Source organism: Carica papaya, chromosome 3, assembly GCF_054855325.1.
Source record: "Carica papaya isolate Zhongbai chromosome 3, ASM5485532v1, whole genome shotgun sequence".
Taxonomy (NCBI): domain Eukaryota; kingdom Viridiplantae; phylum Streptophyta; class Magnoliopsida; order Brassicales; family Caricaceae; genus Carica; species Carica papaya.
The window spans coordinates 1,340,905-1,364,637 of NC_142311.1; the positions used below are offsets into that span (position 1 = coordinate 1,340,905).

The window sequence follows — 23,733 nt, forward strand, 5'->3', positions numbered from 1 at the left end:
AATATATTTCCACGAGTGTCACCGTCAATAATAAACGTATTGACGTACGCATCTACTTTTCCATTTTGGGTTATGTGAAAAACTTGTGTTGACAAACAGAAAATTGTAATAAATATCTTCTTAATTAATGGGAGGGCAACAAAATTTTAAGTATGAATTATATTTGTATTGGCCACATTTAATTATCATATACGTAATTGACTTGATAATTATTATAATAATAATCATAAATGTAGCATTTTGTTTAATTAATATTAAAATTGAAAAAAAAAATTTACATGTTATTGAGTTTGGTAAATAATTGTAATAATTGTATTCGCTATGATTAATTGTAATTAACATAATGTGAAATTATAATTAACAATTTATTGGGCATGTAGATGATTTTTTTTTTTTTGGGTACAAGTAAAAATCAAAAGAAAATTAAAAAATTGTCATGTATATTTGAAACTAAAAGATATTCACGATATCGTTAATGAGGAACTGTTGGAAATCATTCGTCACTTGAATATGATAATGAAAGTCCATCGGTAAAGAGAAGTCAGCATTCCCCAACCAATCAACACAATTATTTTCTTTGCGATAGACATGTTAGATTGTGGTGACTAGAAAAAAAAATGTATATGTAGGAAACGACGCCGTTTTAAAGAAGGAGAAAAACGACGTTATTTTGGGATGGGAAAAAAGGACGTCGTTTTGAATAAGATGGTAGGGTATAAATAGAAGTCGGAAAAGGAAGAAGAACAAAAAGAAAGGAAGAAAAAAAAAAGAAAAGAGAAAGGCAGAGAAGGAAGAGAGTGGGAATGAGGAAAAGAGGAGGAGAAGGAAGGTTCCAGAAAGAGAGAAAAGGGAGTCGGAGCAGAGGGGAGCGACAAGGAGGCCGCGGATGGACGGTGATACCGGCAGAAGGAAGGAAGATGGAAACGGGAGGTACGATGAAAATTTTAGTTGCATTGGTGTGGTGTGAGTTGTGAATTGTTTGCAGGTTGCGGAGTCCGTTGGGGGTATGACGAAGCTGAGAGGTGGAGGTAGGCGGTAGAGTGTGTGATTATTCCGCACGTTCGCGGAGGAGGCCGTGGGAAGCGAGAGGATGGCGATGTTTGGGGCTTACGGAAACCCGTGGGTTAAATTAAAAAGTTAATATTAATCATGATAATTAAATATTCTAATCACAAACATCCTTTTAGTTTCCATTTAAAAAAAAAAGTCATTATTGCTATTTGAAAGCAAATTGGGTTTATATTATATGGGCCAGGTCTTAAAAGAAAATAGAGAGCAAAAGAAATATTATTTTATTAATTATTTTTCTATAAAACTAATTCTTAAATTAATCTATATAAATAGTAGTTATTTTTGTATTATTGATTAATACAATTAGTATTATATATATATATACTATTTTGAATTTTTTATAACTATATTATATTAATATAATAAATAACTTTATTATAATCATATCGAATCATTTATAAATTTTATAGAATTTTAAAATATAAAAAAATTAAGTGGGTTCAAATTAATTTTTTCATATGCTTCAAACGAATTCAAATTTTATAAAATTCGTATCATTTTTTTTTACTCGTGAAATTTATAAATTTTTAAAAAATAAATGATAAATATTTAATTAGTGTTATTTTATTTATTTTTTTTATTATTATTAAATAAGTATATGACCTCCATTGACAAAACTTAGTCTCACCAAACATGATCGAAGATTACTTTCTTTATATATATATATATATATATATATATATCTTGATTAATAAGCCATGCCAAAATGCCAATTTCGTCTTTGTCAACATATATCTACCATAAATCATTAGATTCATATTTGTTCATCAACTTTTTGAATTATTACAAGTATTTTAATTACAAACGTGTAAATTATTTAAATTAAAATATACTATAAAAATAATTTAGAAAATTATAACTAATTACTTCGGACATCGTCATCCATGGTTAATATTTCGGTAACATCAATTTTAATAATTATTAATTAAATGAAGGAATTATGTAAATATTTAATTAATTAATTAATAATAAAGTTAAGAGGGGGTAGTTTACATGTCTTAATTACTCACGGTTATTTCAATTAAATTTTGCACGTGATTCTGAAAGAGGAAAGTTTGGAGTCTGCGCGGGCCCCACTGAATTGATGTCGCTTTTACAAAACGGTCGAAGCCATTTAATTATTTTTATAAATGTAATTTAAAAACTTTTGCGGGTTTGACCCACGGATTTTAATTTTTTTTATATCTATACTTTTTAATGAAACCAAAGATAATTTCATTACATAAAATATAATATTATTTTTAGTTATATATAATACTATTATATTGGAGTCATAATACATATATATATATATATTATGTTGCATCTAAAAAGCATATTCATTATCATATTAATAATTTAATTTAATTACTGTAATTTTATTATTATATTAATAATTTAAATTTTATATTTATTTAATTAAATATTATAAAATATTAGTAAATTAATAAAAAGAATTTTGAATTTACGATATTAAAATAAATTATAAGGATATGAATAATAAAAGCACCATTGGAGGAGAAGGTATTGTATCTTCCTCTTCTATTTATTATAACCAAAAAAGCAAGAACACAACAAAATCATTTATCTTCTCAACTCTACACACACACACACTATATATTTATATATATATATATATATCATATCTTATACCTGCCATCTTATCCTCTTACAATAATTTTTTCTTTTTTAAAAAATATATACATACACTACATACGTGCATACATACATACCCACATATTTGTCCATGCATACCCTTCAATGAATATTCTATTTTCATGGATGTTAAACTTTGTAACTCTAATTCACCAAATTTATGATGACATTATTGATTATTTGGTCCTATAGTTACTACTTCTACTTTTCTATTAAATTTTTTTAATTTTAAATTAAATTATATATATATATATAAGAAAATTAGAACAATAAATTATTTCAAAAATTTTTATTTTATTTAAAAATTATTAATTCGAAATTTATAAAACATGTTATTTTATAAATATATTATAAATTAATGATAATTAATTCGTAATACTTAATTAAATAAAATATTAGAATATAATGCAACTGTAGCATTGGCCCAACTCCATTTTCAGTGATGTATATAAAAATGGCACAGGAAAATAAAAAGATAATTTTTTTTTTTAAACAATGAACAAAAATAAATTACATAATTCCAGTTTAGTATTTTATTATACATATTTTACATTAAAAAAATTTACATTATATTATATATCAATAATTTTATACATCTTATATATATATATATATATATATACATATACAAATACGTACACAAAAAATAAAATAGAAGAAATTAATTGATTCAAGTGAGTTGAAAATCGGAAAAGGATGCTTGTATTTCCTCCAGAGTTCTTCCTTTAGTCTCCGGCACCAGCATCCATACAAACATAATCGTTGCACCACAAATTCCTGAGAATACAAAAAATGTTCCTGCAAATTTTTGTTTTAAATAACCCTAATTAATTAATTGCTAAAGAGTGATTAAGTGAAAATGATTTAATCTAATTAAAAGATTAATTAAGAGACCTGATGAACTCCATTTCAGCATAAAGTTGAAGGTGTAAACGACAATCCACCCAAAAAACCAATTTGACATGGTCACTAGTGTTCCTGCTGGTACTTTTATATGGATTGGATATATCTGCAACATACACGTACGTATACGTATACGTATACGTATACACCAGTTGTGAATATATATTATCATTAACTAAAGTATTTTAGATTAAGAGTAATTAATTACCTCGGACATTATAAGCCACGGTAAACCTCCCATGCCTATTGCAAAAGCTATAAGGTACCCCTGTTTTACAATGGAGATTAATTAATACTTCAAAAATAAATTAATATTTAAAAATATTACCAGTACGCTTGTAAATGCCAGAATTGAAGTGAGTTCCTCCAGATGCTTCATTGCCTGCTCCATTAATTAATCAGAACAAATGTAAGATGTACAAAATATATAACTACATGTTTATAAATATATGTAAGTATATGATTTTGATTATACACCTGCAGCCAGAATGCCAACCCAAGAAGGAAGCAAAACAAGCACATTCCTACAGCAGAAATCTGTAAGGTACATGATTAATTAATATAGGAAAATTTAGAAAGAAATTGAAATTTATCCACCTATATACATATATATATATATATATATATTTCTTACCATAAGGAGAGGTCTTCTTCCCCATTTATCTACCAAGAGTAAGACCACTAAAGTTTTTGGTATCTGCAAGTTAAACACTCATAATTAACTCCTTTCAGATGTTCCAAAGTCTTGTATACATAACATATATATATATATATATATATATATAAATTACCATGAGAATGGCTAACATTGTTGATCCGACGTCGCTTGAAAATTCTGTAACAGACGAAAGAGTTTTTCACTGTATCTTCTTTTTCTTTTTTTTTTTTTCCAATCATGAATAAGTATATATATATGTACACACACACACACACATATACACGTATATGTAACTATTGATGGAGGCAAAAAGGTAGTTAAATTAATTAACCAGCGTCGTCGAATATGCTACTTGCGTAAGATGTCACAGCCGAGCTCCCTCCAAACTGCTGCAAGAACATCAACCCTACTCCAACCTATTCCAAACTTTTATCATCATCAATTTACTCAGTACATATATATATATATATATATATATGTATGTATCAGAGTATTAATGAACTAATTTTAGTAGTTAATTAATATTTAAGCTCACAATGAGTGAATGAGCATATCTTCTTTGGAACAAGCTTAGTATTCCACTCTTTGATTCTCTTCTAAAGGTTTCAGCGATTTCCTGCAGACGCAAAACAAATCTTTCAAATGAAGTTTCAGAAGAAAAAAAGTAATTAAATATATAAAACTCTGAACCCTAAATCCTAAATCCCGTAATTACTTACTGTGATTTCGGCAGCTTCTTGAGAAATATCAGCATTCTTACCTCTGAGACCGTGCAGAGCAGCTTCTAACTCTTTTTGTTTTCCGACTTCTGCCTATAAATTTTTTCAGAAACTAAATTTAACGTTTTATTATACAAATAATTCTCTGAAACATACTCACCAGCCATCTCGGAGACTCTGGAATGAAGAACAATCCGATAACCTGCATCCCGCATGGGATTGCACCTGATGATAGAGATTAATGCGATTAAGTTCAAAAAGTTGGATTGAAGTAATTAATTGAGTAAAGGAAGAAGCTTTTAACTGATGAGTGCCAAGGTGCGCCAGTTAACCACGTTCCCAATTAAGAACACAAATGAAAATCCAAAAGTCTGCATCAACTGTGTGTATATATACACACACACACCACAAGGCAAAAAAAAGGTAATCAGTATGATTTTCTTAATTATATGTCTATATATATATATGTGTGTGTGTGTATATATATAAGTTTACCTGATTCGTGAATGTAAAACTTCCACGAATATTTTTTGGTGTTGTTTCTGCAATATATACAGGAATCTGGTCGATCCAAAAAAAGAAATAAAAATTGGAATTGCTGTGTTTTTATCTTAAGAACAGATGGATCAAAAATTACCACCCAAAAAAAAGTAGTATATATTTTATACGTTACCACGTAGCTAATGAAACCGACTCCAAATCCTAAGAAGAATCTCCCAACATTCAGCAGCAGTTCATCCTTCACTCCACAAACAGCAAAGTTTTATTTATAATAATCTAATTATTTGAAGTAGATATATATAATACAATATAGAAGAAGATTATATTATATATGTAAAGGAAATTGTTAACCTCAGCAAATGCAACTCCAAGCCAGCCCATGGTGCAAAATATTTCAGAGAAGCACATTGTCTGCTAATTCACAACATAAAAACATCTTTAAATACTGATTGAAAAAATTATCAAAACAAATTCTTGAAATTAAATTGTTTTTTAAAAGATTAAATACTTAACGCGTTTTCGACCAATGAGAGAAGCTATCTTCCCGCTAAATACTGCACTTATCATCCCTCCAAATGTCATTACTGAACTAAAAAATGAATACTGCAAACAACAAAAAGAATATGAGCATTTGATATATATATATATATATGCTTCATGATCGTATATTTCAATCATTCTAGGGTTCTTAGGATCATAAAAAAGTAATTAGTCTTAAGTATGCAGATTAGTGAATCATCTATGACCCAAATGGCTATTTAGTTGAAGCAAAGGTCATTTCTTGCTAAAGTTGAATAGCTTTGTTTATATATATATATATATATATAATAATTCCAATGATCATACATGAATATTACATATTAGGGTCATTATCAAAGTGGAACCCATTTATCCACCCAGCAGCACCGAGGCCCATCCCACAAAATAATTACTGTTTAATTAAGATATATTAAAAAATTTGAAAGGAATGAAATAAAGTGAAAAGAGAGAATAAATTATTGTTCAAATATTCTCTTCAGATTAAAATAAATTAATAAACAAAAAGAAGAAGATAAACAGAGGATGTGTATCGGTAAGTACTTGTTGCAGAGAAAGGTTCAAGTCCCTCGTAATCCCAGATTGAGCTGGGGATGAATAACCCATCTGCAAACAATTCACAAACCAATCCTTCAAATCAAATTTGTTCATAGAAAAGTATAACTCAAGGCAGAAATTTATGCGATTTGGTTAAAAAATGAAACCTGTTTCACCAGACAGATGATTCCGATTTACAGTCAAAGAAGTCTAGAAATTCAAATGAATTTAAACTTTTAAATTATCGAGAGTTCAAAGCAGAAGAGAAATACCAGAATCGAAATTAAACTCACACTGCAGCCGAAAGAGAAGGAGCCGCAGACGGCGACGAAGGTGCTGAGTAGAATGCCGGGAGTGACAGAGCAGGTTGTCCGTTCCAGTGAGAAATCACTGCTGCTAGACTCACCGTTTTGGTACGTTGTAGATTTTGAATTTTTCAGCAGTCCAGCTTCCAAGCTCTGCTCCTCCATAGTTTCGATTCTGAATTATTAATTTCCCCTGCTCTCTGGGAGAAAGAGCAGAAAACAGAGGTTATTATATACACAGAGACAGAGCCTATTGGTCGAATGACTTGCTGTTTTTCTCTTGCTCCCTGCTTCAACTAATTACTTTATTATTTATTATTTTACAGTTCGGATTTAATAAATTTAGTTATAAAAAAAAAATAAAAGTCAAAATTCCTCGTGTTAATTCTCTTTGATTTTTGTAATTTTTATTAAATACAAATATAAAAATAATATACTCTATTATAATAAGAGAGATGAGTTTTGAATTCAATTTCTGAAATCAGAGTATGTTCTTTTCAAATTCTAATTCCAAGTAGATCAAACCAAAAAAAAAAAAAAAAAAAAAAAATTCAACTTCTATAGATACTTCATTTTGTAAAACTAAGATATATATATATGTTATAGAAGGTTGGGTTTGTAAAATGCTTGTATTGGGTGTCCAAGTTCATTGAATCTATAGATTTAGATATACATATTATACAATATATAAAAATATAATAATAGTGGGAATGGTAGGGACTAGGAAACAAAGTGGTCGTAATTTCCTTTTTTTCTTTTCCAAACAATTAAAAATAAATAAATAACTTATTATATAATAAGGTAAAAAGAGAAAGAATTTACAGAGGAGTAAAATTATTTTTAACAGTCTGTGACGATTGTTCATTGAAATTTCCACAGTTTATACGTCAAAAATATTTATTTTAATTGCTTGGCGTACTGGGCTCAAATTGAATTGTCATCATCATCTCCCACTACACAACATTGGGTGATACCTAATAAATTGACCCAAATCTCACTATAATCTGCTATGACATCACACCACCTGTACATATATTTAAATTCAATTGGATTATATAATTAAAATTTGATTAAGTTAAGCAACACAATAATACATATTTTAGCCGATACTCTGTCAATTTTAGGATTATAATTGTGATAAATTAAAAATTAATCACAATTAATCGTGACTTATTATTAACATACAGATTTGTATTAACGTTAAACCCCACCTCGCTGAGCTTCCAACAGTAAGTCGGCGAGAACATAAATTAAAAATTGAGTGGGAAGACTTTTCCAAGTTGACTCACACTGTTATTGATGATAACCACAACTACATTTTCTTATTTATTTATTTACCCATTTTTTAATTTTTTTATATAAAAAAATAATTATATTTTATTATTATAATTTTATTTTTTTAAAAAAATTTAAACGATTTTATATATATTTTCTTAAATTTTAAAGAAACATAATCTTAAATTTAGTACATGAACCGTGATTATATGATTAGAGTATAATTAATAACAGGGATGAATCTGATCCGTTAATGCTGTAAAGAATCGTTTTCGGTTGAGTTTAATCTTGATCGGAGTTATCATCCGATTATTTGATAAATTATTTAAAAATAATTTTTACTTTAAAAAAAAAAAATTTGAATAGTAAAAAAAAAAAAAAGGGTTATTTCTCAATCCATGTCAAAACTACAGGCATTATAAAAAAAGGACTGCTAACCAGAAATTAAACAACAAAATATGAATCATCATGGGAACTTATTAAGGGAGGCTTGAATCTCTTCCAATGTTCTTCCCTTTGTCTCCGGCACCAATTTGGCGAGAAACAAGATTCCCGAACCCGTAATCGCTGCGAAAATTAAGAATGTACCTGAAAATTTCTAACGTAAAGTTATTTCTTTTCGTCAAGAAAATTAGACGTACAAGAGAAATTAGTACGAGGATAGGCATAGGCATCGCCACCTGCTGAGCTCCAGTCAAGTAAGAATTCGAAAGCGTAGGCCACAATCCAGGAACATATCCAATTCACCAAGTTGCAAATACTCCCGGCTAAACCTTTTACATTTATTGGAAATATCTGCGACGATAAGGATCAGAAATTCAGAAACTAGAATTTCACATTCTTGAGCGAAAAAATAATTATCTACTACCTCCGAGGCTATAATCCATGGTATTCCGCCCATTCCTAATGCGTATGATCCGTTATAAATCTGAATAGAAAAGAAAAACGTTATCGTTATTACTTAATTCATGCAAATTCATTAGTTTAAACATATTAATAGAAAAAATCGTATAGAATGAAAAAATTCGAAAAGTTAATCGCGTTACCAAGACACTTATAAGTGCCAAAATAGGAGTCGCCTTAGTACACATACTAAAGTCCTGCTCATTTCAAAAGAAAGAGTTAGGAAAAAATTTTGATACATGTAAAAAATCAACAATATTAAAAAAGAAGAAAAATTTATCTGCTATGGACCTGAAAGATAAATGATAACCCTGTGAGGAGGCAACCGAGGCACAATCCGACTTCAGAAATCTGCATATGTATACATACATTGTCGTGATTATGAATTCCAACAGCGAAAAACTTTTATATATGATGCTAACCAGTAGAAGTGGCCGTCTTCCAGATTTATCCATTAAAATTGTACCAATGATGTTCATCAAAATCTGCAGAAAAACATCAAAGATATCAGAAATATGGCTGGAGAAAAAATGTGTATCGGATTTTCTTGAAATGGTTCGAAGTAACCTGGACAATGGCTACCGTCACGAACCCAATGAAAATCGGAATTCCTGTCATCGAAAAAAAAAAAAAAATACATTGAATTATTTGCATCACCATATATTTTCTTTGAGAAGCAAAATTTTCGCAATTAGTTTACCTGCTGATTCAAAAATTACACTGGTGTAAAATGTGTATCCATTGACTCCTCCAAGTTGTTGAAGCACCATCAATCCGACTCCAATCTACGACGAATTTGAGGTATGAATTAATGGAAATCAAGTGACAGTTATTATAAGGAAAAAAGGAGAAATTAATTTTGATGAAATTATAAAGACTTACAATGATTGAATAAGCATATTTTCTCTGAAACAGTTCTGTAATTCCGTCTCTTGCGACGTGCTTGACAGATTCTGTATAGTCCTGTTAATTAAGAAATAATCAATCACTTATCTTTTCGAGGAAAAGAATGAAAGAATAGTAAAGGATGTTGTTCGAAGTAAGTAAAATTCTTTTGATATTTAAGTAAGATTTAAGATGAGTTGTTTCAGAGCATAGCCTAAAATTTATACCATTAAAACTAGTTTTGAAGTCTGACATATAAATAAGTAGAAGCATTACTCTGATCTCTGCTGCTTCGTCAGAAACATCAGCTTCCGATCCTCTGAGGCGTTGTAGGGTGGCTTCAAAATCTTTTTCCCGGCCAACATTTGCCTGCAGAAAATTTCTATTGATATATGTCCCGCATGTATGTCTAAAATACATGATATATAAACCCACCAGCCATCTTGGAGACTCAGGGATGAAGAACAGAAGAGGGAGTTGAATTAAGCATGGAATAACTCCTGTATGCAACACAAATCCATATAAATTATTTTTAATTTACTTTTTTTGTCTTTGTAACATAGTGAAAAATTATCAGGTTCTGAATGTTACATTCAAATTACATGAAAGGGATAATGATAATGAATGGTACCTATTAGAGCTAAGACGCGCCAACTGACAACTGAACCAACTATGTAAGAAAATGATATGCTGAAACCAATAATCATCTGGGACAAAAATTCGTATCCAATTAAATAATTAGTGGAGTAATTGATTATCTCGAAAACTTAAGTTGATTAAAAAAATGACTCGAGTAACAACTCAGTAGCAAAATTTACCTGGGTTAGAGATACAAGTGCTCCTCGAAGATTCTTCGGTGTTATTTCTGCGACATATACAGGTCCCTATATATGGGGATGAGATGTTAATGAAATTCATCAAACCCATAAATTTATAAGACATGAATCCGAATAAAGATTTTAGCGATTACCAGATACATATTAATTCCAATTGCAACTCCAAGAATAAGTCTCCCAATGTCAAGCAACCAAGCAGCCTGTTAACGTTTACAAGTACTGAAACTTAGAATTTTGTAATAACCTTTTTCATATATAAATAAAGAGAGAGAGAAGAGAAAAAAAACCTTGGCGAAAACTATTGCTAGCCAACCGATAATATAGGTTATATTCAGAACGAACAATGACTGGTTCAAGGTATCCAGAAAAAGAAAAAGCAGAGAATATGAAGAGTTTAGTTGCAGATACTTGGAATTACTACAAGGGCTCTTTTAGAATTTTTATACTCCAAATCATGAAATTTGTTTTCGTATCCGAAACTAACCCATTTACGACCTATCAAATCTGAAAGCTTCCCACAGGACAAGGCACCCAGCATTCCTCCAATTGTCAACAAGGACCCAAAAAGGGAATACTGCAAAGCCAAGAGTTGAAAATCAAAGAATGTCTTATATACATATTTAAGCCAAAAACAGAGTTCTGTAACAGAAAAGAAGTGGCAATTTATGGCTTTATTCCATGTGGATTTGGCTTTATCGTTGTGCTTCTAGGAATATCTGGTTCCCTGTGTTTCTTTTTTTATCATTTAGACAAATCAATTTAAAGTGAGGAGAAAATGGGAGTTACCTCTGCTACAGTAAGACCCAAATCTTTCTTGATTCCGGACTCCGTAGGCGATGAATACCCAACCTGAAATATGAAATTTTTTGGAAGAAACTCTCCATCAATGTCTCTGAAACCATAAGTTTTTATCCAACTCAGAAATCCATGTAGTCATTTTCTCTGTTTCACCCTGTTTCATTAACCACTTATTTACGCCCTGTTTGGATTTCTGAGTTCTGTAAGATTTTATTAAACACAATGCAAATCAACTTACAACCCATCCAAAATCAAATGAACTGCAAGTCACGGCAAAGATGCTAAGAATAAGAATTGGTGTCGCCCTGCCCTCTGCGGCTGCCACCGGACCATTACTGATCTTACCGTGCTCCCTTCTATCCAGCAAAGACTCTGTTCCCGACCCATCTTCTATTTCATCTCTCTCCATGCTGAAAATTTCGAAACGAAAATTTTATCTTGTTAAAAATGATTTTCAGATTATCTTTTAGTAATTTCAGAAGATTTATGGGAATTCAAACTCACCGAACACCAAGATTTCGTTCAGATCATAATGTTGGCAACATGGGTAGCTCTGCACGTGTTTCTATATTGTCTCTGTTTTCCGTTCAGCTCCTTGCTTATCTAACTCATGTTACTTTCTTATTCTTAACTGCAACTCGGAAATAGTAAGTTTTTGCTCTGTTAATGAGGGAAACAGCTGGTCAACTGTTTGTCATACTTTCCCTTTTTGGTATCACAAGGTGACTAGAGTTAACTACCAGTCAATCGTTGACTCACCTAATGGATTAGATATTTCTATTTTCTTCAAGGCCATTGCCTTAGGACAAAGGTAAAATGTTTTTGTCAGAAATTATAAGTCTATAAAAATGTTTCAATAAAGTATTTATAACATATTTTTAAAGTATTTACTCATCGACATCTTATCAATATCTTTTTAACATGTTTATCCGACGAAAACCAAAAAAAAAAAAAAAATAGTAGATCGCGGGCATTAAACCTTAAATGAAAAAACTCTCACCCGCAATTTCGTTACAACTAAGCATAGATTATAAATGAGACAACATGGAAATGTTATGACCTTAATTATAATTTGCATGTTAAATAAGAGAACTGGATTGATTACTTCAAAAATTTTGAGTTGATAAATGAGAAAATGATAAGAGCTAAGATCTAAATATATAACTGTGATTTCTAAGTTTCTTTTGTTCATTGTAAATCCGGATTTTACAAAAAGGTTTTGCATATAACTATTCAGAACAGGAAGAAGATCATGTCTAATGTTGAACACTAATGGTCAATACAAACTGATCTTTTCTTTTTTCTTGAATGAAAAAAAGAAAAATAGAATCTGAAGAGTGAGTTTTCTACACGATGACGATGATGGCACCTTGAGAAATCATGGATACTGCTTCCTCTGCATAATTGATTACTGAGTAATTGAAGCTTGTATTTCTTCTAGGGTTCTTTTCTTTGTCTCTGGTACCATCTTTGCTACAAATATTATACCCAATGCAGAAATGGCTGAATAGATGAAGAATATCCCTGAATTGCACTCAGTACATGTTAAGTTAGATGATAAATATATTCTACAAATTATTAATTAAATTTCTAAAATGTTGTTTAGGTTATTGTCGACTACGAAAATGTTTCTGTTACAGTTTAATTATGAACTTAAAGAATTATTTCAAAAAAAAAAAAAAAAAAATCACGGACTTAAAAAGATTATCTAAAGACGCAATTTTTTTCATGAACTTTTTAAAGAAGTAACAGGAAATTTTACGAAAAATTCACCTGATGAGCTCCATTCAAATATGAAGTTGAAGGAGAAGGAAACAAGCCAGTTAAATGTCCAGCTGATAAAATTCACAACGCTTGCAGCTGAAGCCTTTATGTTTAGAGGAACTATCTGAAATTCATAAAACCATGTAATTCAATTAATTTCAGCTACAAAAAGAAAAAAAGTTAATTTTTGCGAATTAGTTTAACTATTCAGCGAAAAACATAGTGTCCTACCTCTGAAACTATAATCCATGGAACTCCTCCGATCCCGAATGATATAGCAAATATGAACATCTGAGTTTCCATATTGCGAAATTAGATTTCCAGAACTATTAGACTCAATAAAAAAGGTGGAAGAATGACTGTGTGTGATTATTGAATTAGAGGGTCATATATATATATATATATATTTATATTGTTGGGGGTAATAAAAGGAAATATACAATTGATTATCTATATAGGTATTTACTTTTATATTCCCAAAATTATATTTTCCTATTTAATAAATATTTTTCAAAACTTCCTATTAAGGTGGTGAATAGATATGATCCATTAACAATCAAAATTATTATCTAAAATCCTAGATTACTCAACCCTTTAGTTAGTACATCAGCAAATTGTGAGGTGGTGGGTATATATGGCCTGCAAATCACACCACTATCCAATTTCTTCTTGATAAAATGTTGTTTATCAATTTCAATATACCTGGTTTTGTCATGCTAAACCAAATTGTGTGCTATATTAACTGTTAACTTATTATCACAGTAGAGCCTCACAGGCCCTTCCTATTCAATTTTCTAGTTTTCCAGGATCATTTTCAGCCATTAAAGTTTACTCAGTCTAGGGTCATTGCTCGGAATTTTGACCCTGCACTAAGTCAGACTACCACATTCTATTTCTTACTTATATCCACGTGACCTAGTTTCCCCAAGGATAGTGAAGTAACAAGTGGTGGCTTCTATCAACTAAGGCTTCTGCACCAATGTAAGCTTCAGCAATCAAACACTTCTCTTGTGTACACTTTAAATAGTGGAGGTACTCGATATGCAGCTTGCAAGTATACCTTCTTGGGCTTGTGCATGGATTGGTTATTACACTTACTGCCTAGGTGATATTTGGTTTGATGTGTGTAAATGGATAAATATTAGATATGTTAAAAGTAAGATGATATAAATAAATTGGAAGATTGCCATTACCAGTACTCCAACAAGTGTCATTACGGGAGTGACTTCCTTCCACACGCGATAGCTCTACAAATGGCTTAGGCTTTTCAGAGAACTGAAAACTTAAAAATATATATAGATTCTATATATTATGTATTAGATATGTTAAAATATATAAAGATTATAATTAAAATGTGTTTTTATTTAAATTTATATGTAACTATCATTATTAAAATTTCAGTCAAACATAACTTAATATTTTACCTGTAATAGAAATGAGCCTCCTGTCAGGAACGAAGCTAAGAACATTAAAGTTGTTGAAACCTATGAGAATTGATCAGTTAATTTAGTATGAAATAATTCTTATTTAATTTAATTAATTTGAAATTAGTATCTAATTACCAGCAAGAGCGGATGCCTTCCACACTTGTCGATTAATACTATGCTCAGGATCGTCATCGAAATCTGTTATGAAATTAAGGATTTGTTAATTGAATCAAACAGATCACAAAAGCCAAGATTAGTTTATCAGAATGTAAGAACCTGAACAAAGCTAGCTGCTATAGCACCAGTTTTGGTTGGGAAACCTGCAACATGAGAAAATTTAAAATTTATCTTCAGAATTTTTCTATACTAAATTTCAATAAATTTAAAACTTATTGCTCTTTTTATTTTCTATATGCTGTTGCTTTATATTTTACACCAATCTCGCAACATCGTATACTTGCTGAATTATATATTGCATTGAACAAAAAACATACCAGCTGATTGAAGAATAAAACTTTGATAAAAAGTATATCCACTGAGGCCACCTAATTGTTGCAGAGCTATTAATCCGACTGAAATCTAGGTAACAAATTTCTGTCATAATTTGCGAGGAAGAAAAAGAAGTAAATGGCAAAAAAACAGAGGCAACAAATTGTCTGATTAGGTTCTTACAATCATCACGCGAGCATATTTCTGTTGAAATAAATCAAAAAATCCGTCTTTCAAACGTTGGTTTTGGCTTTCAATATAATCCTATAAAAGCAAAAAAGAAAATCTTGCTTCTGGTTCCATGGTGAAATAAAATTTTCAGATTGATCATATGAAGTTGAAAGTAAAAGTTAGGCAGAATTACTCTTATTTCGGCTGCTTCCAATTTAATATCAGCATTTTTCCCCCTAAGACGTTGAAGAGCATCTTGTGATTCTTTTTGTCGACCCACTTTTGCCTGCAGAAATTAGATTTGGTATAGAGAAGAATGTGACTCGGATCACCCTCGATCATAACTAACTAATAAATAATAAGAGCGAGCAGTTCTAAGAGCATAAGTCAACAAGATCCTGTATTGATTAATTAGAATTTGGGCGACGGCTACACTCAAACACTACTCTAATATCATCTCAAATTATAGAATTGGACTGATTTTCTAAAAGGCTTATGCTATATAATCTATTATTCATACATTAAGATTAACATAAACTCACCAGCCATCTAGGAGACTCCGGTACGAAGAATAGACAAATGAACTCGACTATACAAGGAATAAGACCTGAAAAGAGTGAAATGAAATAATTAAGAAGAGCCTGAAACAACTGTATCAAAAGTAGAGAGAAAAAAAGGATAAAGGATTACATAGCATAGCCAATTTGCGCCAAGAAATGAGTGAACCGAGAAGAAATGTACTGGATATACCACATCCTGTCATAAACTGTAAAGTAATTGAGAGTAAAATTGCAAGCACACAACGAAAGAGAAAATTAAAGGAGTTGGAGACTATATATAATGAAATTTACCACAGAAAAGGCGGCAAATGCTCCTCTGGTGTTCTTGGGTGTTATCTCCACAATGTACAGAGGTGACTACTATGCCGGAATATATACACACATACACAAACACAAGTATGCAAAAGAAACAAAAGTAAATGTATAAAAATTTCTTGTTGTTCGAGGTAATCAAACTAATTCTAAAAAGGAGAGTATGGAAAGCTTTCTAATTACAGTTTACCGCATAGGAAGAAAGTCCCATTCCAACTCCCATTACTAGTCTTCCAATGTCTAACGACCAAGCACCCTAGTAGATTCATTGATCATTTGTAGAACAGATTAGTATAAAATATATACGTACATGTTGAAGATATTTGTAATTTAATTTAGCTCTAATAATAAGAAGCATGAGAGAAAAACCTGGGATAATGTGATAGAAATCCAGCCAAGGATGAAAAGTAGATCTGTGAGCCATAATGCCTGGTTTTACAGAAGAAAATCACATTACAAATCCTGAAAACAAAGTTGAAATACGTACTAAATAATCGATCATTAATGTAAATTAGATGGGGTTTTCGTGTCTTAGCTAGGTTTAATTAAAACTGACTTCTTCAATTTGAACACACGATAAATTTTAATTAAAAAAATAAAATATGTTTTAAATAGCAATATTTTTAGTCTAAATTCATAATTATTTTTTTTTAACAGACGAACAAGTTAATATTATATAATTAAAGATACGTCGTAATAATTATGTTAAATTTTTATACGTAAGGAATAAATTACTTTTTTTTAAAAAAAAAAAAAAAAAAAAACTAAAGAAAATCAATTAGAATAAAAATATAAAAATTAGTGAACATAAATATAGAAAAATTTAAATATAAATAAAAATTATATTTAATGCGAAACGGACGCTCTTACTCCTCTTCTTCCAGCGATATCAGTTATTCTTCCACATAAAGCTGCACCTATCACCCCTCCAACTGTCAATATCGACCCGAACACTGAAAACTGCATCACCATCGATAAAATTAAATAATTAAAATTTAAGAACTAAAACAAAATTAAGCCAATTAAATGCAGTTTAAGGTAATTTTATAGTGTCAATAATAAATAATTATTTTTGCAGAAATTAATAGGAAAATTAGTAAGTAGAAGTTTACCTCTGACACAGACAAGCCAAGCTCCGACATAATTCCATTCTGAGCTGGTGATGAATACCCTACCTGAAATCCATATTAATTATACACCTGTATATGTATTTTGTGTATATATAACAGCTCTATATACACAAAATAAAAGTTCAATTAGTTAATCAATTATATATACTTTTAAGACCTATGTATGGATATGTATATATGATCTCCTTTAGTTTTATCTACCTTATTAAGCTTTCAATTTTCTTAAAGTCGTCATATATTTTAATGCCCAAAATGAAAAACAGGCAGTTGTATATAAGTTATATACATACGTATCATAGAAGTTAACAAGAACATCAATTAAATGAACACTTACGACACATCCAGAACTGAAGGAGCAACACATAGGCATGACATTACTGAAGATGACCACAAACGTGAGTGCTGGAGATTTACTTTGTTCCTCCAGACCCTTATTATGTGCATGATCAACAGGATGCACTTCACTTTTATTCTTCACCATTAATGCCATAGTTAATTAATTTAATTTCTTTTCTCGACCTTCCACCAACCTCTCAGCGGAGATTGGTGATCAAAGAGAAGAACTTTCAGAGGGAGATAACTGGGAAATCAATGGCTCCAACGGGAGATTAGAAAAGAAGAGATGACATATACCAGGAAATACCGTGTCCTCCCTGTAACGAAGACAGATTTGTTCTTCTATAATGTTGTTGTGTGAAGATAAAGGTTTGTTCTGTTATACTGTTGCTGTGTTAATTAAGGTTGTATAAAGTTGTTTGTTTGTTTTGGGCATAAAAGTTGTTGTCTTAATCGGACAGGTATAATAAGGTTGTTATATTACTTCATTGTGTAACAACTAATTAAATATCATTTGAAATTATGGGTTTAACATACAAAACTATTTTGATTAACATAGTCTAAAACTATCAATAAAAGATTTTTGGATTACAATCCAAGTGAATAACTATTTTGGTTGGACAACCATATTAACGCGCCGAAAGGCAACCTGCATCCACCCACCGGGGGACGGCATAGAGGTCGAGGACGAAATGTGCCCATCGGATAAAAGAGAATAAAAAATTGTCAATGACAAAACTGAGTTCAAAATAAGTAGATACGTGTGAAGTTATATTAATTATACACTTGAAAAAAATAAGAGAAATAGATCCCTTTGCTTATTACTCGTTTTAAAGTATAATCTTATCTTTTGTAAGGTTAATCATAAAATTAGTTATTATACGCATCCGCCTTCCTTCTACCTCTCTTTCTTGGGCTTCCTTCCCGTCTTTGACGGCGCCTTCATTTGTCCTTTGCCTTTCTGAGCTTTGACATTCTTCCCCTTTTTACCCCCTTTTCCTAGCTTCCCCATCCCACGTGCCCTAGCATCCTTTTTCATCCTAGGATCTACAAGGACTTTTCCCTTGCCAGTCTTCACCTGCACTCCTTTCTTCGCAACCACGTATTCCTTTTGTGGCCTTCTGGGCGTTGCCTTCTTATAGAGTTGTTCGATTAATTTCCTCTTTGAACGATCTGATATGTCTGCTTGGTCTGATATACTGTTTGCTTTCTTCCGAACTTTCTCGAGCTTCCTCAAGGCTGCACGCTTCTTGCGGGCTTTGGCCTCAGCCACTTTCTTTGCAGGCCTGGCATTGATTTCTTTGAATTGTGCTCTCATTGCAGCTATCTCCTCTTTTGTAACACGTTTGACTGGTTGCCTATGCCTCCTTTCTTCCTCCAGAAACCACTTTGGTAGGCCCTCGTCATCAAACATGTACTTGCTGTAAACATCATCAAGTATCTCCTCTCTTTGCTTTTTCCTCAACATTTTCTTTGCGCAAGCCAATATCTCAGCCTTCGCATCCGCATCTTCCTCAGAGTCATCTGAGGATGACTCAGCACTTGAATCTGTAGCTCTAGCAGGGACTATTTCAAAATCATCTTCCACCTTGGAAGCTTTGGCTAGAATGTGGATGGGCACCGGAGCAGGTTTCTCAGTCCTGTCCTTTTTTCCAGGGATGGGAAGTCTTCCCTCCTGCTTTTCAACCTGCATTTCATCCTCACTGTCGTCCTCCAAATCTCCTCCCCGCACTGCTTCCACAAATACATCCTGACTAAACCACTTGTTTGTGATCTCCTCTTGAGTTGGTGCTTCTCCCCCATCAAGTGGTACCACAAGGGGATTGACCTCATAATCACCCTGCTCTTTGTCTGAATCGTAATCTGAAGGCATACCATCATCATCACCACCATCACCCTGCAGACCCAATATCAAAATTTTAGAAAAGCAATATTGCGAAATGAAAAATTCCCTCCATGCAAAGATCAGGAACAGAGATTCCCTCCCCAACCAGCAACTAAGAACCAGAAACTAAGAACCATGCGTTAACACTACTGCCCAGCATCATAAAAAGGGAGAAAAAAAGTAATTATGACAGAGATCCATGGGGAAAAGAGATTGCACACAAATCAGGGACAGTGAGGAAACCATAATTGGATCACTGGATGAAAATCATTTTTCCAAATGAAAGGATCATAAGTACCTCCAGGAGTTCTTCCGAGTAGACTTGTTTTGCACGCTTCCTCTGCTTTGTACTTCCCTCCTTTTTGGCAACAAATCTTTCATAAGCCTCGTCAAGAATATTTTCCATTTGTTCATCATACCTAAGAACATTGAGGATAGCATAATATTGCAGAATCAACAAGGAAGAATAGGTGATTGACAGCATCATTGGAACCATTTGACTGACCTTCTGCGTTCTACATCAGAGTCTATATCACTAGAAGAATCCTTGGGACGTTCCTCCCTGTTTTCTTCATCGTCACTATCCTTCACGTCATCCATCTCACCAGGAAACTCATCATTATCAACAGCAACCAGATCTTTCTTCCCCTGAAAAGCCAACAGTACAACCAAATAGATAAACAGAATGCGAGACCAGCACATCAAATATGCCTGTTGAATATCAATAGTTTTGTATCACAACCTTCAGTTAAACCTGCAATCCAACAGTTTATTAGGAGAGGCATGGCTACAAGATAATTCTGTAGACAGCTTAATAATTTCTTGAATTCCCTTTAGAAAACAAAAACAAAAATAACTTTCTGAACTCATAAAAGGACAAGGTGATGATTGTGTGTCATCATACTTAAGCTTCAATTTCTTGTTTTTACTTATATCAGGTCCCTGACATCCTACTTGTAAAATTGTCAAAACTTCTGAAGTATCACACCACCAGCTGTAGACAATCGCAAATTACAACTACAAGGTGACATATAAGAAAGAATGTTCCAAGGATCCAGCACAGTGGATCGACATAAAATTCTTTCAAAAAATATGGATTCACAGATAATTCGATGCAAAGCAAGGAACCATATTTTCTTTATAAGGATAATGAAGTAGAAGCACAGTATTTAACCTTGATGGACGATAGGGAAAACAACTCATGGTCAACATAACCATCTTCCAGCGCATCTATTTGTACCCCCGTTGCTTTTCGTGCCTTATCCTGGTATACGCGTATGAAGTTAAGCAAGAGAGAGCTTCATGAGAAATACTGGATAACTGAACAAGTAATACTGAAATAGACACATTGCTGGTAAGCTTGTTTCTCAGAATATGTACGTGCAGAGCGAGTGGGAAAAATGCCAAACCTTGGCTCGTCTTTTTGCAAGAAGCTTTTTTGCCTGTTTTTTCTTGCGTTCCATTGCATAGGTTAACTCTTCCATTTCGTTAAGCAATCTAACATCTTCATCCTCCTTGATCTCAGTTTCAAGATTTGCAGTAGCAGTAGAAGTAGACTTCTGGGAAGGAGACAGGGCCTTCCTAATCTGCATCCGCCACCTATGTGACAAAAAGAACATTGCACGTGATGTGGGTAAACTGTAATATGCTATTAGCTCTACCAATGGAGAATGATAGAACAAAACTACAGGCTCTTATTTAAAATTCAATAACACCAAAGCATATTAAATTCAAGGGGTTCTTTAATGGGAACGCTGCCATTAGCTAGAACCAAAGAGCACACTAAAATTGCAAAAATTAATTACTGATTGCTTGTGTGTCTTTCAGTATCAAGCAGATTAAAGAACATATATTAGATCCAAACGAAATGTTGAAACTTGACAGAAATTTATCACAGACCCTAGTAAAATATAGAATTCAATCATTTTGGTAAAAGGCAAGACTACAGAAGCCTTCCTAGGGACTGGTAGTTAACTTTGCTAAAATCACTTGGGATTTATTATGCACATAATCAGACACAGATTTCCACTGCAGTCCCATGGATTCTATGCATTCTTATGCAAAAATATCACAATGCACTGAACACATTAAACGCAGAATTCTTAGTAATAGGTACTCCTTTTGGCAACGTGGATAGAATCAAATAGCAAATAGTTACGGAAGGGAGAATACAAAGTACTATACATGCTCGACTTATCCTTCCATGAACCATAATATACTAAATAAAACTTCAAACTCAAAAATGTCATACAGAAGGATAAATTTCCAAAACAATGAAAATAAGGCAACAGACTTCCTTACTTCAAGATGTATTTGAAGTCTTGCTTCGCCAAAACACGTAGATCATCACAAAGAGCCTTAACCTGTCAAAAAAAAAAAAAAAAAGACACGGTAAATGGAAAGATAATAAACAAGATTCAAAGTTCGAATCCAAAGAAGGGGCCGGGGACGACACCTCGTCTGTGGTCAGACTATGATCCTTAATAAGTAAAGAAACTGGATCGTCAAAGCTTATGGAAGTAACTGAACCAAGGATCTCCAGTGGTGCATCAGACCAAATGAAATCAGCAGCTGAAGTCGCTTTCCTCAAAATTGTGGCACCATCCTCATAACTGTAAATAAAACTTAGTAAGTAAACACAGTTAATATGAACAATTGAAAAGCACTATTTTTAAACATCCGTTGTCACCCTAGTTTCCTATTAAATAACACCACTAGATTATGAGATTGACATGGCTGAAAGAGGAAACAACATAGATAATGAGATCAATCAAAGAAGGCAGGCTCACCCATCACGGTGCCTCTTTTGCTTAGTACCTCTTAGCACATCCACCACCTACATTTAGAAAATCAACAAAAAAATCATAAATATCAAAACATAATTTTTTTTTTTGAAATAAATAGATATCAAAACATAATGGACTGGAGTGAGATGATAATTTGAGTAAAGTCAATTTATTGTTTATATTCCAAAACAACAAAATTACCTTCTTCTGTGGTTCTATAGATCCTTGGAAAAGATGCTTAACATCGAGAAGACGTGGATCAATTTTTGCAGGGGCCTTGTATTTTAAACCCAAAACATATATTTCTGCAGACGCTGAACGACTGGCAGCTGGTTTATCTACCTCAACCTTCTCAAATAACTGCAGAAAAAACAGTACCACAATAGTTTAGCACGAGGCTCACCAATAATTACTTTCAAAGAGCAGATTATCAAGAAAATGTTGAGAAGGCGACAAAATAAAACTAACCTGCTTAAGGCAGTAAAGAACAGAACTGTAGTCTTGTGACCTAAAAACCTAAGACAAGACAAAAAAACAAATGAGCTTGCAGCATGCAGAATCCGTAGCTGAGACTAAACGATATGTAAAGCACTTTAATGAAACCTTTAGATATATAACAGAAGATATGACTGAAAGATAAAAAGTTGGAAATACTGAACAAGGTCAGGGCAACCGAAAATGAGTACCTTAGTAACAAACGTTCCCTTTGGAGCTAGGAACTGAGTAGCAAGCTTGACGGAATCGATAACTAAGGCGTTCTGGCTCATTGCCTCCTGGGCCCAGGCGCCACCCACATTAGGGGAGCCATCGTGGAGGACAAGATCAAAAGCCTTCACCCCATGCTTATCCATGACACGCTGGACTTTCGCCTTGCACTCGGGCTTGGTGATGTCCTGCTCCATAGCTTCAGCTCCGCGAATAGGGACAATGGGTACCAAGTCGATTCCGAGGACCAAGCTGCCGACGGGAACGCGCTGAACGGCAACCTGCATCCACCCACCGGGGGCGGCGCAGAGGTCGAGGACGGCATGTGCAGAGCGGAGGAAAGAGAACTTGGAGTCGAGCTGGGCCAGCTTCCACGAGGCTCGAGATCGGTACCCGTGTTCCTTGGCTAACCGGTAGTACTTGTCCAACCGATGCTTCCCCTTTACTTTTCCCATTCCAGCGGATTTTCTTCAACTTTTCTCAGGGGTATATACTTGTATATATAGGGAGTTGACGGAGAGTGGAGCTCCCCTTGCACGCAATGATGTGGTGGATTCTGCTAGGGTTTGGAAAAAATGGACGGTTGAGATCGAAGGTACAAAATG

General features: G+C 32.7%; 4 protein-coding genes across 6 annotated transcripts; all 4 read right to left on the reverse strand.

The window, feature by feature from the left end:
• Nucleotides 1-3,174: 3,174 nt before the first annotated feature.
• LOC110813433 (sugar transporter ERD6-like 2) lies at nucleotides 3,175-7,370 on the reverse strand. 3 transcript variants are annotated; one of them, XM_022040589.2, is made up of 18 exons: nucleotides 6,834-7,370; nucleotides 6,568-6,630; nucleotides 6,001-6,090; nucleotides 5,839-5,898; nucleotides 5,660-5,725; nucleotides 5,482-5,547; nucleotides 5,291-5,366; nucleotides 5,147-5,211; nucleotides 4,987-5,079; nucleotides 4,803-4,883; nucleotides 4,620-4,683; nucleotides 4,401-4,444; nucleotides 4,244-4,306; nucleotides 4,087-4,146; nucleotides 3,938-3,991; nucleotides 3,818-3,877; nucleotides 3,601-3,715; nucleotides 3,175-3,504 (listed from the first exon to the last, which is right to left on the reverse strand). In XM_022040589.2, the coding sequence occupies exons 1-18, from the start codon at nucleotides 7,029-7,031 to the stop codon at nucleotides 3,377-3,379; spliced, it is 1,446 nt and encodes a 481-aa protein (XP_021896281.1). In that variant the 5' UTR covers nucleotides 7,032-7,370; the 3' UTR covers nucleotides 3,175-3,376. The 3 variants fall into 3 exon arrangements, with proteins under 3 accessions (XP_021896281.1, XP_021896264.1, XP_021896273.1); XM_022040572.2 differs by having other exon boundaries at nucleotides 4,599-4,683; nucleotides 6,834-7,362; XM_022040581.2 differs by having other exon boundaries at nucleotides 4,599-4,683; nucleotides 6,855-7,360.
• A 1,138-nt stretch (nucleotides 7,371-8,508) lies between these two features.
• Nucleotides 8,509-12,215, reverse strand: LOC110813453 (sugar transporter ERD6-like 15). The gene is made up of 19 exons (XM_088214929.1): nucleotides 12,068-12,215; nucleotides 11,802-11,973; nucleotides 11,552-11,614; nucleotides 11,250-11,339; nucleotides 11,053-11,112; nucleotides 10,900-10,965; nucleotides 10,748-10,813; nucleotides 10,561-10,636; nucleotides 10,365-10,429; nucleotides 10,206-10,298; nucleotides 9,927-10,007; nucleotides 9,745-9,829; nucleotides 9,612-9,655; nucleotides 9,467-9,529; nucleotides 9,336-9,395; nucleotides 9,188-9,241; nucleotides 9,010-9,069; nucleotides 8,822-8,936; nucleotides 8,509-8,729 (listed from the first exon to the last, which is right to left on the reverse strand). The coding sequence occupies exons 2-19, from the start codon at nucleotides 11,970-11,972 to the stop codon at nucleotides 8,608-8,610; spliced, it is 1,434 nt and encodes a 477-aa protein (XP_088071055.1). The 5' UTR covers nucleotide 11,973; nucleotides 12,068-12,215; the 3' UTR covers nucleotides 8,509-8,607.
• A 206-nt stretch (nucleotides 12,216-12,421) lies between these two features.
• LOC110825029 (putative sugar transporter ERD6-like 13) lies at nucleotides 12,422-16,824 on the reverse strand. The gene is made up of 15 exons (XM_088214930.1): nucleotides 16,656-16,824; nucleotides 16,477-16,542; nucleotides 16,266-16,331; nucleotides 16,105-16,180; nucleotides 15,957-16,021; nucleotides 15,608-15,700; nucleotides 15,427-15,507; nucleotides 15,249-15,333; nucleotides 15,031-15,074; nucleotides 14,890-14,952; nucleotides 14,752-14,811; nucleotides 14,521-14,574; nucleotides 13,559-13,618; nucleotides 13,337-13,451; nucleotides 12,422-13,087 (listed from the first exon to the last, which is right to left on the reverse strand). The coding sequence occupies exons 2-15, from the start codon at nucleotides 16,507-16,509 to the stop codon at nucleotides 12,972-12,974; spliced, it is 1,011 nt and encodes a 336-aa protein (XP_088071056.1). The 5' UTR covers nucleotides 16,510-16,542; nucleotides 16,656-16,824; the 3' UTR covers nucleotides 12,422-12,971.
• Nucleotides 16,825-18,438: 1,614 nt separating this feature from the next.
• Nucleotides 18,439-23,632, reverse strand: LOC110811836 (adoMet-dependent rRNA methyltransferase spb1-like). The gene is made up of 11 exons (XM_088214923.1): nucleotides 23,110-23,632; nucleotides 22,892-22,939; nucleotides 22,625-22,783; nucleotides 22,427-22,473; nucleotides 22,093-22,249; nucleotides 21,939-22,000; nucleotides 21,047-21,236; nucleotides 20,812-20,901; nucleotides 20,143-20,285; nucleotides 19,936-20,056; nucleotides 18,439-19,649 (listed from the first exon to the last, which is right to left on the reverse strand). The coding sequence occupies exons 1-11, from the start codon at nucleotides 23,581-23,583 to the stop codon at nucleotides 18,651-18,653; spliced, it is 2,490 nt and encodes an 829-aa protein (XP_088071049.1). The 5' UTR covers nucleotides 23,584-23,632; the 3' UTR covers nucleotides 18,439-18,650.
• Nucleotides 23,633-23,733: the final 101 nt, after the last annotated feature.